This window comes from Bombus pascuorum, chromosome 1 (genome assembly GCF_905332965.1).
Source record: "Bombus pascuorum chromosome 1, iyBomPasc1.1, whole genome shotgun sequence".
NCBI classification, from domain to species: domain Eukaryota; kingdom Metazoa; phylum Arthropoda; class Insecta; order Hymenoptera; family Apidae; genus Bombus; species Bombus pascuorum.
Genome location: NC_083488.1, coordinates 32,796,715 through 32,815,738, shown reverse-complemented (window position 1 = coordinate 32,815,738; position 19,024 = coordinate 32,796,715). Strand labels below are relative to the sequence as shown.

Sequence of the window (19,024 nt, the reverse complement as noted above, 5' to 3'; positions counted from 1 at the left end):
CTTTGCCACGGATTATAATTTTTTTTTACTGCAGCGAGCCAGGAAAATTCACAAAGAGCTCTCTCTTTGTTCGGTGACTAAAAACGCTTCCTAGGAAGGAGAGATTTTGCGGCAAGCGTGAAATATTTGATTCTTTATACGTATTCCGACGAAACATTCCTAAGAAGCTCGCTTTTATTTTACGCGTAATAAGAAAAATTCAATTGAGCCGTCTGAAGTCCTCTTGCGTCTCCTTTTCGTTGCTCTCGAGAACATTCCGTTCAGACAACGAAATTTTCTCTCCACCCGTAAGGATCACTTCCTGACTGATTATGTGTTTCGCTTTTAAAATTTCTACTTTGCTATAATGATTATTGTGATTTATTGTATATTTATGTGTATGTATGTATAGTCGGTCACAAAAGTTTACGGTGTCTACATACATCTATTGAATTTGAAATATCATAGCGAAGACAGTTCTGGCAATGTTTTTAGTACCAAATTTTACGTTAATTGAATCGAGACGCATGTTTAAAAGAAAATAAATAAAAAGAAATAACACATATTAGAAACAAGATACATCAGATTTAATTTAAAGTACAAGACACATTTAATTTAGCCGTTGATGAAATGATCATGATTTCTGGTGTAAAAAATTGATTCTCCCTTTCTCTCGATGAATCGGACACACACAATTCAATGAATACACATTGATTTTTTTGACTGACTGTACATGTTATTTAGATTATACTCGTGATATTTGTAATAAAAAATTGATGTGATTTTTGTTCTTTTACGTATTCGAGTTTTTCTATTGCAACAAGCACGAAATTTTAACACCTCCCTGCTTGTCGCTCAGCCTTCTCGTCGTTCTGCAATTTCGTCCTGATTATTTCTCAACTCGACAAATCGATGACGAGCTATCGTATTATAAATAGATAAATATTAGTGTGAAAACGATTTTTCTGGTTTCTAGCCTGTCAGACTCGATCGAGTTATAAACATCCTGCACTGGAAGTTTAGGCACGATCCTCGAGAAATATAAAACCAATGCAATTTCACTGGTGCAATACAAAATTTTGCAAACTTCGGCTCGACTTGACGGTAGTCACAAAACACGTCGGCTTCTATTCAAAAGTTTTTCCTTATTTCGCTTCAAAAGTAAAGCGGGAAATCTGTAGAAGACTTACGAACGCATGGAAGTTCGACTTGAGTAGTTATACCTAAATTCCAATTTCATTTCTGGCTGCGAGCACTTTTGTCCAAAAAAGACGTTTAAGAAATCGAATATTTTTATTCCATAACGATCGCTTCGTTGATTTTTCGCGGTCCCATGTGATTTGAATTAGACGTATAACACACTTTGCCTTTCAAATTTATGGTATAACACTATTTATAATTTATATGAGATATTCATTTTCTAAAAGGATATTGTTTAATACACAGGTATTCGTAGGGAAATATTTTGAGTTAGGCGAGCTAAGGCTAGTAAGATTTGGGTTAGCTTTAAATTAGGTTCGATAGTTTGAAGGTTTGCTTTAGGACTCGAAGAAATAAGAAATATATATAATGTGTCACGCAATTAGTGTCAGTTTAATGTACTTCCTGTACGATTAAAGACAGAAAACTTGTTTCGTTATGATCCATTTTATAACTGTCACGATACATTTACAAAATTAATTCTTTCTTTCTTAACACGTTCGTCGCCACGTCGCACATATCTATGCGACGGGTATACTTCCGTGGGGGCCCTGTGGCTCTTCTTATTCGAGTTAATTAAATATGCGATATCATATGTAGGATATACAACATGAAAATATTAAAAACACATTATACCATACTTTGTATTAATTTATATTCTGGATAATATATTACGTTATTCTATATCGCATGGTATTCGTTAAAACATTCCAAACACATTTGGGGTGATTTTATAGTTATAGACTCCGTCATCGCTACTCTCCTCACTTTCAAATATATTTTCACGCTGTTTACCCAACATTTTGAGGATGAAAAAATCACTGATGTACGTCTCACAGGTATGCTTCTCGACTAAATGAAAGATCCGAGATATCTGCCATGAAATCCCTCGGAATAATCTACCTGGAAAGCTTATCGCTTTCTCCATTTCAGAAATAAATAATCTTTTCTTTACATTGAATCGAAGGCGATAAACAATGAATCGAAGGCGATAAACAAAGAATCGAAGGCGATAAACGATGAATTCCTGCTTGTCGCTCTATTTACATTCTGCGGATTTGAGGCCCGCAGGAAACTTAGCCGAATCACGCTGGGCGACGAACGTGTTAACGAAGGAGGCGAATCCTAGTTTCTTCCGCGATTTCTTCCGCGAAATTGCTTGAGAAATCTTACTTATACCGATGCTTATTTGTTCAAAAAGATGGATAATATAGATAAGAGAATATACAGTAAGAGTCTATAGTATAAAGAGAAATAAATTATATACAAAGAATATTAACTGTATGATAGTAAGTTAAAAGTTGAGAGCCATATTATTAGTGAAAAACGTAAAATAAAAACATTTCTTTTTTAACTGCATATGCAAAGCACCAAGAAGCACAAAGTATAATTTTAGTAATAAAGAGAGAAAATTCCATTTTGTATATCTGGGTTGCATGGATCGTTACGTCAGAAGAAAGATTACAGCAATAAGAGTTTGAACTTTGTTATACTATTTAATTTCTTTTTTTATCGCCTTTTCTCAACTTTCAACCGATTCTGCGATATCATTTACTTTTATGTAAGTGCGTCTGTTCCACTCTAAACTGCAAATTTAATATAAAAATTTCTGCCAAAGTCATGACTATCGGTCAAACATAGCGTCTAGCAGTGTCTACTAAACTGTTGTATCTTGTATTTCTGCTTGTTTAAATGTCGTGAAATAATCATAACCAATTTCTAGAATTACTTGCATGGAAAAACGTTCTTGGTTGACCACTCAGCTACTAACGTGTCGCAGAAATGAAAATAGTGAAACCTTTCAGGAGATTCTCTTAGAGATCAAAGGCTTTTCTAATGAAAATGATACCGAGTATGATTCTATTTAACTGTCATTAGGTTATGGAATTTATATACATATGTCTTTGATGATATTCAAGGAATATTATGACGTATAATAGTAGTTTACTTTCAGGCAAGTAAATTCAATCGGCAGTAATTTGTTTAATCAAACAATGACTAAAATCTCCTTCCGATAAATGGAGTTCTACTTTAAACGACAGTGGATCTACGTTATATCTAAAATAACGAATAGGATGGAATTGTACGTCACACTTAGCATTCGACGTTCTTCATCTACCCTTCGTTGATATACGAGGCCCAATCTCGAATTTCATTCTCGTTAATCAATTTTACAATTTATTTAATTCTAATTCTTGGATAATCGACATCGATGCTTTTGTTTATCTCATGTGAAATTCAACAAATAATCCCAATTTACTCTAATATCAGACGAAACACATTAATCGTGAAATCGTTACTAATTTGATGGATAATCCAACACATCATAAACTACATCAAAATTCGTTCGTAAACTTCACAACTTCGCCGTGTGAAGACAAAGCGGAAGGGAGTCGATTACGAAAGTCATAGAAATTACAAAGAAACTCATAAAATTACAAAAAAACTGTCATCGAGGCCCGTGAAATTCAACAAATAATCCCAATTTACTCTAATATCAGACGAAACACATTAATCGTGAAATCGTTACTAATTTTATGGACAATCCAACACATCATAAACTGCATCAAAATTCGTTCGTAAACTTCACTCACAACTTCGCCGTGTGAAGACATAAAGCGGAAGGGCGTCGATTACGAAAGTCATAGAAATTACAAAGAAACTCATAAAATTACAAAAAAACTGTCATCGAGGCCCGTGAAATTCAACAAATAATCCCAATTTACTCTAATATCAGACGAAACACATTAATCGTGAAATCGTTACTAATTTGATGGATAATCCAACACAATAAACTACATCAAAATTCGTTCGTAAACTTCACTCACAACTTCGCCGTGTGAAGACATAAAGAGGAAGCGAGTCGATTACGAAAGTCATAGAAATTACAAAGAAACTCATAAAACGCGGTTACTGTCATCGAGGCCCGTGAAATTATCGTTCACCGCTGGTGTTGAATTGTAACAAGCCGGTTGCCTTTGCACGTGCAGGATCCTCGATAACATCTCTAACGATGTGTTGCGGTCGCCGATCGGTGGTAGCACGCTATTCGCTAATCGAACATTCCGGCGACCCGATTCGTCACGTTCTAACAACCGACAAACTCGATAACGCTACGTTGATATCATGTAAAACGCGATGATCGAGCTGCTGCTACCTATACGCATTCCTGTTGTAAAATTCCAAAACACATTTCTATAGAGTTCTATGAAACTCTGATGCCATAGAGAAAATCGTCGATTACGAGAATGGGAAAACGATCTCTTTTTTTTAATAGTCTACGTAGGTTGTTCTTTTTCTACCCGCTTTTCTCTCGTTTGTTCAATATACTGTTGTCTTCCATTATTTTCATGGTTTAGCGACGTCATTAAAGATATAGTCGGTGTTGTTACGTTACTATTATTATTGTTATCGCAGTTATTATTGTTACCACCGGATGTTATTGTCACAGTTTCGGATTTATTCTCTTACGTATGTTCCACCCTCTATGGGAGCGTTTCGCCGATACTACTTGTCATCCCTGTTGGCCGCCGTTTCTTTTTAATATTGTCCGTTTTATGAACTGACGCGGCGATTTTAAATCGCGAAGTTATTGTAGTTTGAACAGTTAAACGAGTGTCCCGTCGATATTATACTTCTATTCTACAATTATATTTAGAGTGGTGAGCGTATGAATAGGGAATGTTTGCTCATAAATTCAAATAATTGCATTATGAAAAGCTTTTCTTTCTTCTTTTTCTACAATATAGGACCTAAAGATATACTTTGTGTGATCTGGAACGATATAAAGATCGAGTGGTTTCAAAATCTTTATTTCGGTTAATAATTACGAAGTAAATTAAGTTAAGTTTGATGCATAAATATATCCAACTAGAAATTATTTTCGATAATTCAAAGGTAGTTCGAAGACCCTAAACCAAATTGACCTAGAAGACAAATTGAATTCTCTGACTTACGTAAAAATTATTTCATCAATTTCAAATAATTATAAGGTAAATATTTGAAAATCTAATATGCAATCTCCTGTCCCATGAAATATTCTAAGGAAATGCTTTTTCTTTATACTCTGCAATACGACTATTCGTATCCTTCCGTGTCCTCCGGCACAATGCATTTGCATAGATTCGAACTTTGTATCTGCGTCTGTAAAAAGAAACGAGCAGTACGCACACACAAGATTGTACCTTTCAACAAACCACTCTCGTGTGATCGTTACACCTCGCTCGAGGACAATCTGCTTGAAAAGTTCTCAAACAGTGTCGACATGCTGGAAATCGACGAGTGATCTCTCGTATGACGGATTGTCGAGTTAACCGAAACAGTCTGTCAGAAAATAGGATTACCGAGAACCACACGGTTCCACGGCTTTCGATTCTACCTCGGAATTGCGAAGGAGGGCGTGCGCAAGGTCTCGATACTCCAAGTGACGGCGAATGCTCGGATATCATTCGACACACGCGAATACTTCAGACATATACGCAAACGTTGTATTTTGTTCACGTACATTCGTTCACGAACACGATTGGTAATTGTGTATTTGGCCCGTCTCATCGAGGGAAGTTTCACGTCAGCCTAAGGCTAATGATGGTTGAGTGGCTTACCGTTTTGAGAAACGATACGTGTTCGTATCTTCTTCATTTAGTCACTAAGAGTCTTAGATCATCAGTTGGATAAAAGTAATTTAAGAAGTGGATATAAGAAAACAGATGTTCGAATAAACTTGCCCTTTAATGCTGAGAATATGATGTGAAACACGAGCTTAAATGTATATATCCAGTAATTCCCTTCGTACTTGGAAAAATTCCAAAACTTTCGTATAAATTAGTAGTAAATTATAAATTAGTAGTATTATTATCTAGAAATTATTGTATATAAAAATTTAATAGAACGTTTGCTAATCGATACGAATAGAAATTAAAAGATTGTTTTATAAAATTATTCACGAAATATCCAAAAATATAAGTAACGAAACGTAAATGCAATTTATTTTAAATTATAATTTAAATTTGTTCACACATTGTTCATTGTTTTAGATACACTTATTCATTGTTAAAATAGAAAAAGAAACAAAATTAAGGTCAACGAATATTTTGATAAAATTACCAATTAACAAAAACTGCCCCAAATCCTTAATATTCCCCAATTTCTTCCCATTTACACACCTAACTACAATTGTTAAAAGAACAGTGTATGAACTCCAGAAAAGACGAAATTAGAAACGAAATCAAAATCCCTGTTCAAAAATCTGTCCATTGTTTTCGATAAATTTTACTTTGTTAAAATTTCGACGACCGTAGACGAATGATCTTTGAAAAATATTTTCGACACGATTTTCATCTCAGATCCCTTGACACACTCTTCTCGAAAGAGTGCTACATCTCCGCAACAACGTTTAATAGGATGTTTATGGTTTAGGGTAGCAGCCTTCAGAAAGATACTGCTTTCGTCGCGCGATAGACGTTTTTCTACCGTGAAAATTGCATTCGCCTGCTGTTCGTAAATCTCCGGGGATATTAATAATTGCGAAATCCTGCAGGAAAGGTTGATCCAGTTATCGTGTGGGAGCACCGCTGCTAGATTTTTAAAGCTTTGATGAGCTTTCGAGAAAGCTGCTGATTTAGTTCGTAGACACTCCAGACTTAGCTATTTCGTTCCAATTTTATCCGAAGGTCGTTGATTGCTAACGGAAATTAATGTTTATTTATATCTTCCAAACTTTAATTTTTTACTATCTCTTGGCTTTTTATTTATACCTACATTTAGATTTTCTTTATCTGTTTCCACATTTAAAATTTCCATTTTCATTTATCAGTTTTTTTATAGATGAGATGCAATCGAATTTTTTTCTACTTATATTTAGATCTTCTTTATTTATATCTACACCTAAAATTTGCATTACTCTTTACTAGTACTTTTACCAATAGATGAGATGCAAATAGAACTATAGATATCTAGAAAAAATACAGCCCACAGAATCACTTTCAACTAAATCACTAACCTCCCCTCGAATCCCATATTTTGTGAAAGAAATATTGCAAATATTTATTATATCAATTTCTGTTCGTGAAACATTTGTGTAGAATCTTTATTCCTATTTCCTATTTTTACTTATATAATTATTATTGTCTTTTATATAATTGAAATCTTCTGTTTTTAAAAAGAAAAAGTAGTCTATTATTATGTATTTCTTATTATTTATTCTTATCGTGTAATTGTTTAACAATAATAAATCAAAATATGTTTCAACTGTACACTTGAAAGTTATATTTGATAAAACGATTAAAAAATTCAATCTGTATCATAATTTTTATTCACCACTTATTATTGAATTACAAATTACAGACGAATGATGTACGTCAATGAAACCATTAATCTCCTCATATTCCGATTTTCAACCCACGAATTAAACAATCTCTAGATTACACGTAGAAAGCCGTAATGCATAAAGGAGTCCGTTGTTGCACGAACGTCTCGAGAAGATCGTGTTTTCAAGCTTCTTCAAACGTAATATCGCTCGTAAGGGAGTATCAAGAGATCTCTGTCGCGATAAAATTGCTGCTTCCTCACAAATCTCAAAGATATGCGCAGCCCATCGTTCTTGATTGTTTCCTTGATCCCTATTGTTCCAAGAAAGTAGATGCTGCTATAAGTCAAGAAAAGAAAAACAAATTTTGACCGTATCTGAAATTTTCTAACGATACCTTCGAAAAAGAGACTAGAAATAGTACTTGAACCGTAATAATAATGTTTGGTGTCGAAACATTCTTCGTAAATCGTATTTTTGTTTTTGGAATTTTTCATATTTTTGAGTTCAGCGGTATTAAATGTGAATAACAAAAAAAAGAATATTAGGAAAACTTCAAAATTAGAAAATATTTCACGCAAGATTTATTAGGCGAAGCTATACTAACATATGTGTGTTATGATTCCACGTTAACGATAGGATGTTAATTAGTTAATTCTTCGTATTTTTGTTTTTGGAATTTTTCATATTTTTGAGTTCAGCGGTATTAAATGTGAATAACAAAAAAAAGAATATTAGGAAAACTTCAAAATTAGAAAATATTATTTCACGCAAGATTTATTAGGCGAAGCTATACTAACACATGTGTGTTATGATTCCACATTAACGATAGGATGTTAATTAGTTAATTTTTCGTACATTGTATTTTTGTTTTTGGAATTTTTCATATTTTTGAGTTCAGCGGTATTAAATGTGAATAACAAAAAAAAGAATATTAGGAAAACTTCAAAATTAGAAAATATTATTTCACGCAAGATTTATTAGGCGAAGCTATACTAACACATGTGTGTTATGATTCCACGTTAACGATAGGATGTTAATTAGTTAATTTTTCGTACATCGTATTTTTGTTTTTGGAATTTTTCATATTTTTGAGTTCAGCGGTATTAAATGTGAATAACAAAAAAAAAAAAAGAATATTAGGAAAACTTCAAAATTAGAAAATATTATTTCATGCAAGATTTATTAGGCGAAACTATACTAACACATGTGTGTTATGATTCCACGTTAACGATACGATGTTAATTAGATTATTCAAAAAAGGAAAGGAACTTGGTAAAATTTTTTCATTCGACGAATAAAATCATTAATGGATCTATAGTATAATTTTTAATTTATATAAATAAACGAAACAAAATTTATTCGCGCGTCAGATTTATTTATTAAATAATTTTTAACCAAATATGTTCCTTGTATCTTCTTTTTTGAAATTTACAAAAAAAATATAATATGCGAAGAAAAAATTCTTACCAAAATTCTTCATCAGACAAGTATATAATTTTTGTATGCTCGTAACGAAGAAGTTTCGTGAAAAAATTCTAATTAACATCTTTAAACAATCCATATTTGTTCATATCGTCAAGCTCGAAATAATCAACGACCAGTCCTCTTTACACTTATTAATAGTTTCTGAGAATATTTAGCTATTTAATAAACTCAACAAAGTTATAGAAACACACATTCATCCTACAATAAGATAAGAATGTTAAATTATACACAGTTTGATACCTTGCATTTGCTTAGAGTCTTACATTTGAGTAAAATTCTTGGTTTACACGGAAATTTCCAACTAGCGTGTTACAACGAGCATAAAGTCTGACGCGAATCGTATTTTGTATTAAATTGTTTCAATTTGGAGCTTTACGACAGCAAAACAGCAGTAAATTTTATAATACCGTACGGATTTTATCTTTTCTTTTAGTTGCAGAAAAGATATTAACGAGCAACGTTTATTAAATACCATTTTGTATTTAATAATTCTGAACTAACCACAGGAATTAAGATTTTACCGAATTATTTTATTATTTTATTTTTAATTAAATTAAGTATAAAAATTTAATTGAGAAATTTTATAAGTTATAAAGATTGTACGTTAAGTAATTTATTGAGTTTTGATTGATATAAAAATAAAGTTGCTTAAATAAATCGTTTTATTAGATTATGATTATCTAAAATGCAAAATTTGTCAACGTTTCAATAATTAGATTTAAATTAATCGTTTATTGGATTTTAAAAAATCTTTAAACTGTTATTGGAATTTATCCATCAAACTAGACATGTATATTATTTGAATATTTCTTCGAGCTTTTCCAAACTCAGTGAAAGCTAAAATGTTGATTCATCTCTGTTAGCCAAATGACTATTTGGCTTGAAATTGTATAGGATATGTTCTCTTGCAGATCAGTGTTCTACCTACGACCAGATATACGTTGACAGGTCACGTTAAAAGATGTATGTACGCGGAGATGTGCCACAGTGATTTATGGATTTCATGTCGAAATGAACGTGTCGTTTGTTTCAATTAAACATGGTATTAGAACGCTTTCAGACAGATTCATTGAATACTTAATCAAATTGTAGTTGTCTTTAGCAATTTAATCCTATAATATTTACAAATTTAGTTTCGATACAATTTTTCGAAAATGAATGGAAAAAGAAAAATAAGAAAAGAATAATAGAATAATACAAATTTTGCGTCCATGCTATGTTATAACTTAAACGTAACTTTTAAATAAAATAATAGACGAATGAAATATTAGGTCATCAGAAAAGTTTCTTTCGTTTTATAAGGAAATAATGGATGCGCTACATTTTCCGTTTCATATTATTTTATCAAATTACGTATGATCCATTTTATTCTACCAAGATAAAGATCACAACAAACAAATGACAAATTAGGTTTCACGTTTGTATAAAGATGCGTCGTTGTAAAAGACGTTTTTTTTTTTTTTTTTTTAGTTTATTTTGTTTTTTACAATTTGTCCTGAAGGACATTTGGTAAAGTGTTATATCTCATTGGTAATGAAAAAATAAAATAAAAATAAATATAGCATATGGGTGGCTACCCCCAGCGGGGTGCCAACTTCGTGTTTTCTAAGTTATATCTTTTATGTTGTAAAATAAAGACACTTTTCGGACAACCTAATAATAATTTTTTTAATTTGATCACTGAAAAATTTTCACTAATTGTTTTATATCTTTATATATTTTCTATATTGTTTATATCTTTTTTTAATCTTTCGACTTGATTTCGATCAACAATTCGCCGATACATAAACCTAATGTATCCGATTGCGAAGTATTTCAAAGTATAAATCCATCTATACTGCATTTGGAATAATTTTGCTAAAGGAAACCATGCGATTATTGTAGGATGGTTTAATTAATATTTACTTATGCGAGTTTACCCGGCAGTTTGTAGATCCAGAGACAGAATTAAATTGGTTTTCGGTAATTAACTAGGCACCTGTTGATTTAAAGTAACATTCTGGGAAACATTGACAAGGCCCGCGCACGCATATATATTACAATTACTATAGAAGGATAGTGGACAGAAAATGCAGGACGGCTGTTCGATGTTGTTCATGGAACGTTCCACCGCACCTTGTATTTTTCTTTAAATTGTCACTGGGTTTTTTGAGCTGTCTTCGTCATGTTCACAGGGAAACATCTGGCAGCAGCTTCTCTCTTTCCACTTCATCCTGGAACTAGTCAACACCATTCCGTTCACCATCACGGTGAGTCATTCACTCTCTATATTTTCTATATATAGCTTTTTAACAATTTAACACATCCTTTTGCTTTGTATACTTTATGTTAGATATAAGATAGTAATACGTACATTCTTATATTATTCTTTAATATAGTGCTTGAGATGGATACATAAGAAAAGAGTTTAGATGGATATAGACTAAAAGAGTTTAGAGTTTAGTTAGATAGATATAAGGGAGGAGGCAAGAAGGTGATAACGGCAGAATGAGACAATATAAAAAGCGTGATAGGTAAAAAAAAATGTAAAACCGAAAACTCGTCTAAAGCCGAAAGGCACGGTCTAAGTAAAATAAATAAATAAATAAATAAAATAATATGATGTTTTTTCTTATTTACTTCTTGTCGATAGAGTTAAAAAATTAAAAAAAGCAAATAACCATAAGAAATTAATAACGTATAGAATGAACGATACATTGCTTCTATAAAAGATATTAAATGAAGCAGAAACAAAGTTACAAGGAAACAAGAAAATGAAATCGTATTTCACAGACATTTCACGAATGTAAAGAAAATATCGTAAGAATAACTGAAAAATTCGCCCATTACATTTTCCAAGCGTTGAGACAGAAGTACATAAAGCCATGAAACGGTTTATTAAGACACGGCTTGATAAGAAAGAGAAAGGAAAAGATTTCTCGGGCGTTTGGAGCCTGCGGCAGACAATGAAACGAATTATATCAACCGTGTGATTCCTTCTGAATTCCATTCCACCGAGAAAACCATAAAAATCTACCTGTTTTACGTTCCTTCTGCACGCGATATCAAAAGATACTAATGGAGTTTTATTGGTCGAATCTCGAACCACGATATATAGCCGATCAGCCGTGGTTATGTTAACGAGCTATTATACCGAAAGAGTAAAGAACTTGTTGCTTTGCATCGACTAGATATACAATGTCGATGTCAATACAGATATATACATGCACGCTTTTCTCCGAACTACGTATGTGAAACTAAATGTTTATAACAATTGAAAACCACATAGAAAAATTGCGACAAGTAATTTTTTCGGTCTTTGGACTTTCACGTCGCTTAAATAACTTAAAAAGAAAAAGAAAAAAAAATAGAAATTTCATACTTTATAATGTAATTATTTAGTAATAGATAGGAAAAGAAGGAAATAGGGAAAGAAGGTAAAGGAAGGGAGCACAGCCTCTAGTATGCTATTACTCTTAATGATTTCAAAGCTCTAGAAAAAGTTTTTTTTTTATTTTTATTTTGGTTTTTTTACAATTTGCCCTGAAGGGCATTTGGTAAAGTGTTATATCTTATTGGTGAAAAAAAAAATAAAATAAAAATAAACATAGCATGTGGGTGGCTACCTCCAGCGGGGTGCCAGCTTCGTTTTTTCTAAGTTATATCTTTTATGACTCTAGAAAAAGTGAGTCGATATTTAACAAACTTCTGACTATTAATACATTCGCAATTTTAACCGAATAATTTAACGACCATGTTTAATGGCTGCAGAAATATTAATTTTTAATAAATTGAAAATTCTTAATCACAATTGGAGGAATTTGGTAGTATTAATTTAATAATATTTCTTCAACGTGTAGGATAAATTAGATTCGATCTTAGTGTATCGATCTGTGCCCTATTGGGACCAACCCTGATTTGAAAGCGAACAGGATTTAACAACATCAGAGGATTGAACAGAACGGAATTTAATTGGCTTAGACTCGTTAGTATTGTGTCACCTCGGTGACATTTCAGCAAGTCCAGTAAATCCCAAGTCATCGCTCCTTATAACTATAATCACTCGTAAAATATTTGTTCTATGGAAGGTAAATAAATCTGGTTTTAAGAAAACTGTAACTCGTTAACAATAGCCATTTTACAATAGAAATTTTACAAAATGATGTCTCTGGTACGTGATATTTTCTGCAATGTATACGTGTTAAAGACATAATCGAATTATTGACTGTATCAGTTAATGATTTTCACAATTTTTTAATATTAAAATAATTATAAATTTGTCGTGCGAGTGAATTTATAAAATTATTGTTTTAATTAGTTTCTGTACGTCGAGTTTTAATATAAAATTTCCTTTAAAATTTGAAAATTGAAATTAAAAATTTGTTCTGTAAAAAACACCGTGTGAAATAAATTAAATAACGCGTGTAATATCAAACTATATATCGCGAAATGAAAAATTATGAATTAATTTTAAAATTATTATATATTAAACAATTTTTGTTGACTGTTTTCTGTACATGTACATGGAGATTCGAACAAAATTAAACGCTGTCTATATGGAACATTTCACTTAATTCGATAGTAGATTAAGAAGATGAAGACTCTCGATATACAATTATGTTTTGCTTTTGCTACATTCTGAACAACATTAAAATAACGTAAAAATAAGTACAGTTTCATTTTTTAGGTCAGCATTTACATCACATGACAAGCTATTCGTGACTTTCGAGCGTGGCTTATACTTTTTTTTTAATGAGTTTTATTTTTAAAAAGTCTATCATGAGAACTTCTTTTCCCTTTTACGTTAATGATCATTTACGATTATGATCATCTGACTGGCAGTCCATAAGCTTCAATTAACTTATGAGTTGATACCAATAGCTCACGAACTTTCTAATTAATCACGTATCTTAACATTAATCATATTTTTATGTAATTTTAATTCAATTCACTAAGTGTGAAAATTACCAATTCTATTTCATTTCATATTCTATATTAGCATATTTATAATTTGAAAATTTAGGATATAATATCTTTATTTGAGGTTCCAAACTTTTCAAATCGTACATTTTTTATTTCGTCATCAACGAAATTTCTTACATAATCTCGCTTCCTTCCTTCCAAAGAAACGTTACATGGATGTATGAAGTATCTGGAGAAAACAGTGATGGACGCTAATTGCTGTCACTTCGAAGCATGTTTGTTCTTCGATGGTAGAGAAGCGAGAACAATGGGCAAACTCGTTATTCTTGCGTGCATTTTCAGTTGCGTTTGCAAATATATATATTCGATGGAATGTATATGCTTTGAGTCTTTCGTTTCTTAAATTAGCTTTCCACAAAAATTATTCTGTTTACAAATGATACACAAGTACAAATTAAAATTAGTTTAATGTCTGGGCCCCCTCTCATAATAATTTATTAACTAATAATAATAGCGAATTGAACTGAGTGTGGACTACGTACTTCTGTTGGACAAATAATTTTATAATTTTATGATTTTATGTTGAACAAGATGATAAAAAATTACTTTTAAATTTTTGTTTCATTATCAAATTTGTTACTGCTATATAAAAATTTATTAATACCGATATAATTTTACTCGTAATGTTAGTTCGATTGTACAGGAGAGCCTTTTGGTAATAATTATATTAAAGGATATTTAGTTATTTATATAATTAATATATATAATATATATTAATATGTATTAATTTATTTTTGATATATATTGATATTAATATATATTAAATTATTACGCAGTAATGTTAGTAGCAAATTATTAATTACATTTTTAGCTACTTTATCCGCCGATGCGAAATCTGTTCATCCCGGTATTCCTAAACTGCTGGTTGGCAAAGCATTCATTGCAGAATATGTTCGTAAGTAATTGACATATACAACTTAGTATTAAATTGTTCATCTTCATCTCGTTATCATGGATACTCGTGTTTCAGAACGATCTACACAGAGCTATGCAAAAGTCCCAATCAGCTTTAAGTCAGCAACTTATGATCCTTAGTGCTACGTTACTGTGCCTTGTCTTTACTAGGTGAGTAAAATTATAAGTTATTCTAAATATTTATTATTAAAATTCAAATGCAAGTTAATAATTTTTTTCATAAAAGAAAAAGTCACCGTATTGTGAAATAAGATATAACGTTCTTCAAAGTAATTTATTCAGCTTAAAGGTTTCATGATAGACACTAAATACATAATCTTTTGCTTATAATAAAAAGAAAATATTTTCGTAAATTTCGTCTTCTAATTATAAACAGATAATATTTATCGAACAGAAGCATAATCATCTTGTGTAATGAAATAGTCTCTATGTTTCCTTTAATAACTTCTGTTTTCTTCGATGCAACGAATGAACGAATTAAAATTCCGTCTTCGAGCTGGTCGACTTTTCTCTCGGTTCCTTAGCCGTTCACAACAATTATGTAAGTTTACCGAAAGCGCATGTTACGTGGCTTGCATACAAGTCATATTACATTATCCAAATAACGAGGAAACTTTGCCAATCAGGAACAGACGCTTCCATTTACGAATTCTCAGATTTCCTTAACGGTGTTATGATTTAGACGGAGAAACAATGATCCCAGGCTTAATTTCCTCGATTCGAAGATTCTTTCATCGAATTTACGACAAATCTTTATTATCAAGATACATCTTGATAATTAGAAAAAGATATGAAATTTGGTATTATGAAAGTAATTCAGAAATTTCAAGACATTTATTTGGAATTTTCTTTTAATTTCCATTTCAAATAATTATTCTTAATTATTATATCTAGTAAACGCAATTTCCAATTTTCTATCAAAACTCATTATACCATTCTAAAGGCAGTGCATTTGTTCGAGTAGTTACACGTTGCTCGAGCGATAAAAGGCAATATTCCAGGAAACTCGAAAATTATCAATTAAAACCAAAGAATAACTATAATTTCGCGTGCTTGTTAAATCTATAATCTATCTAGGATATTCTCTTAGAGGGATCAATATGATGTTTTATCCATTTAGAATGAATGACGGTGTATATAATAACACCCGCGTAGGATTATTGATAATTCAAGATACCTCGGTGGACTAACACCGGCATTTCATTTCTCTCGTACGTATTATTAACTCGCTCCTTTGCTTGCGAACCACGAAAAGTTAGCTTGACGTCGGTGTATTTATTATGCGAATGACGTCAAATAATATTCTATGCTTGAGAATTACGTAAAATTTCCTGCATCCACGTTATCCAACACCTGTATTTTGTATTATTTAATGAGATAAACGGAAAGTTAAACAACCCCTGGGATAACTATTCTCTATTCAGTACGTCGCGATGATCTCGACACCCTCGATATTGCTTTATCATGCAACAATTGCTATTGTTGAAAGAAATTTGGTTATGTAAGGAGGTAGAATAAATATCGAGGGTATCTTAACATTTGAACTTGTAGAGCATACATACATACACGTACATATTTACAGTGTTTATAGACTATATATACGAAGCTTTTTAAGTAAGCTTTCTTAATATATTCTATACGTACGAATAACAAAGAAGATGTTATATAAGTACACCGTAACAATAGTTATAAATATTCCAGTACGGCCCTTTATTCCGGACTATTCCTCGCCATGAGCCTTGTCATTAAATCTGCCGACATCGACGTCGATTGAAAGTTAAGATTTGTCCAAGATAGTACACGTCGAAGCCTACGTGGTAAAATCGATACGCAAAGGTGTTAACAGGCGTACATATGCACATTATTGTACATATGTATGCAATATCCTCGTAAGGATTACGATCGCGCCACGAAGGGATGAAACTTGCCTGATTGACCCAGATCGCAATGTGGGACAAATGTTAATAAGTAATCGTGGCGGCTCGTGCAGATGGATTGGTATCGCCATCGATCGTCCTGATTCATTATTTACGGTGTAATTCTAGAACGGCGTACTTGTAAGCTCGCCCTTGCCACCGCGACTTGGTCGGATGTCCCCTATCTGTTGGCCGATCACGGCATTATTCGGAAGTCGTTTCTCAAACGGGGGAACGAGGTAAGGTGCACGTACGTTGTCACGGTTCGCCTATGTTCGTTCGTTCCACGGTGAAATATTTTGGGAACGCAGCCGTGGCATAGAGGAACGGCTACGTTTCAAGGGAAAAGACGCTCGAGTCGAATTGCTTACGAACATTTGTAAAGCGATGCAGAAACTTGAGTTTCACGAGTTTCGAAGAGTATAAATTAGTACCTGAGAATTATCATGAATTATTACAATTTACCGTCGAATTTATCGAATTTGGTTTAATTTATAGAATTATCGATCAACGGATTCATTTTTTATTAATATCGAAGGTCAACTTGTTTTCTTTATTAATATATATAATGAATTCGCGGAACAAGGTCTGAGATGATACAACAAAATTAACGGAGACAAACAATAAGAAAAGATAGAAAAATAAAGAATCCAATAGTCTATAAAAATCTAAAAAACAGAGAATTCAATAATATAAACGAGTCAAACTCATCCTACTTATTACATAACGCATAATCTGTTTCGCGATCACGTATTTAATTACTGCGAAATGTAAAGCATTTGCGTTAACGTGTTTTTTAATTCATTACAAGACAAACCTGTTTAACCTGTCACGTTACATTTTTTATACGAAACAGCGAAATGATAAGGTTAACCTGGTAACAGCGCGGCGAAATTATGCGTACAGCTTGCACACATTCGTAAATAGCACGCGCCGGTTAATGAGCGAAATTTATTATCTTCTGGTCCGGTTATTGCGTCGGACCAGACGTTATCTATTTCACTGTCATTGTGAAAATCGCTTGACGTTCGCCTTACGAATGGGCTTGTCGCGCTTAGAAGATGTATAGTTGCCGCCACACTTCGTTAGAACGACTACTTGTGGAGTTTACAAGGAACAGGCTCTGCTTATAAGCTACATTCTCGGAGTTGAACGGAACGAGCAACTCTTCTGCACAATCAATATTGATAATGCGGCAGGGTTAGCGTGCCTGCGTTCTTGAAAATAGATAGAATAAGAGAAACGCGCTATAAATGACTATCGTTACCCTGGACGAAATTTTGTTCAAAAGGTACCTACGTTCATTTCTAAGGAAAATTTACTAAAGATATTTGATTGCTCTATAAACGCGATGTTTTTGTACGATTATTGAATTGCACAAAAATTCCTGTTGTTTATTATTTATTTTGCTATCTAAATCTATACTCGATATCTATATCTTATTTATATTGCTAAATGGCAAAAGAAATTATTTATTTTGCTATCTAAATCTATACTCGATATCTATATCTTATTTATATTGCTAAATGGCAAAAGAAATTATTTATTTTGCTATCTAAATCTATACTCGATATTTATATCTTATTTATATTGCTAAATGGCGAAAGAAATGTAAGTTTGACTTATCGTTTCGACAAAGACATTATGACCTCCTTAATAAAGTTTCTTCGATTTTTTATGAAAATATCTTTTAAGTTTGTCCGATTTCGAAGATCAGAATTTTTATTTCGAAACCTATCAGATCACATCGCGCATGATACACAACAAGATATTGTACTACATAGTCCTTATAAATATATTCTGTAATTATATAATGCAGAAGAACGATTATCTAGTTTAATCATAAAATTGTGGATCTCGTGGCAAATCTTTTTATAGGATCTGCCAATTTGTATTCGATATATCGGTGGCAAATAAAAATATAGATCATCTTTTTGTAATATCGATTCTATTATGTTGTAAATGTAGCTTCTGAGTACCAGAACGTTATTATCTAAAAAATGGAAAAGTTTTCGGAACACGGGCGAAAATCAAACTATAGTTTAATCGAGTGGTGCGAATTTACGCGGCATGTGACCAACTATCTGCGTACCACGTTCATAAAAATTCATGTGTTTTGGATTCACGTGTTTAACGCTCGTATGAGTTCGCGCATTCAGAGACCAGAAGATCGAAATGCACACATCATTAAGTATGCATATACAGGCAAAATTTTTAATATATTTCATTGTTCTGACGAACTATTGTTCCAACAGACGAT

At 32.2% G+C, this 19,024-nt stretch overlaps 1 protein-coding gene across 2 annotated transcripts in view; it reads left to right on the top strand.

The window, feature by feature from the left end:
- Positions 1-19,024, top strand: part of LOC132911453 (potassium channel subfamily T member 2) — a 203,179-nt gene that overhangs the window by 159,221 nt on the left and 24,934 nt on the right. For both annotated transcript variants that reach the window (XM_060968074.1, XM_060968083.1), the window contains exons 5-7: positions 11,146-11,220; positions 14,745-14,828; positions 14,904-14,998. In XM_060968074.1, coding sequence (XP_060824057.1) covers positions 11,146-11,220; positions 14,745-14,828; positions 14,904-14,998 — 254 coding nt within the window. The remainder of the gene's footprint in view (positions 1-11,145; positions 11,221-14,744; positions 14,829-14,903; positions 14,999-19,024) is intronic.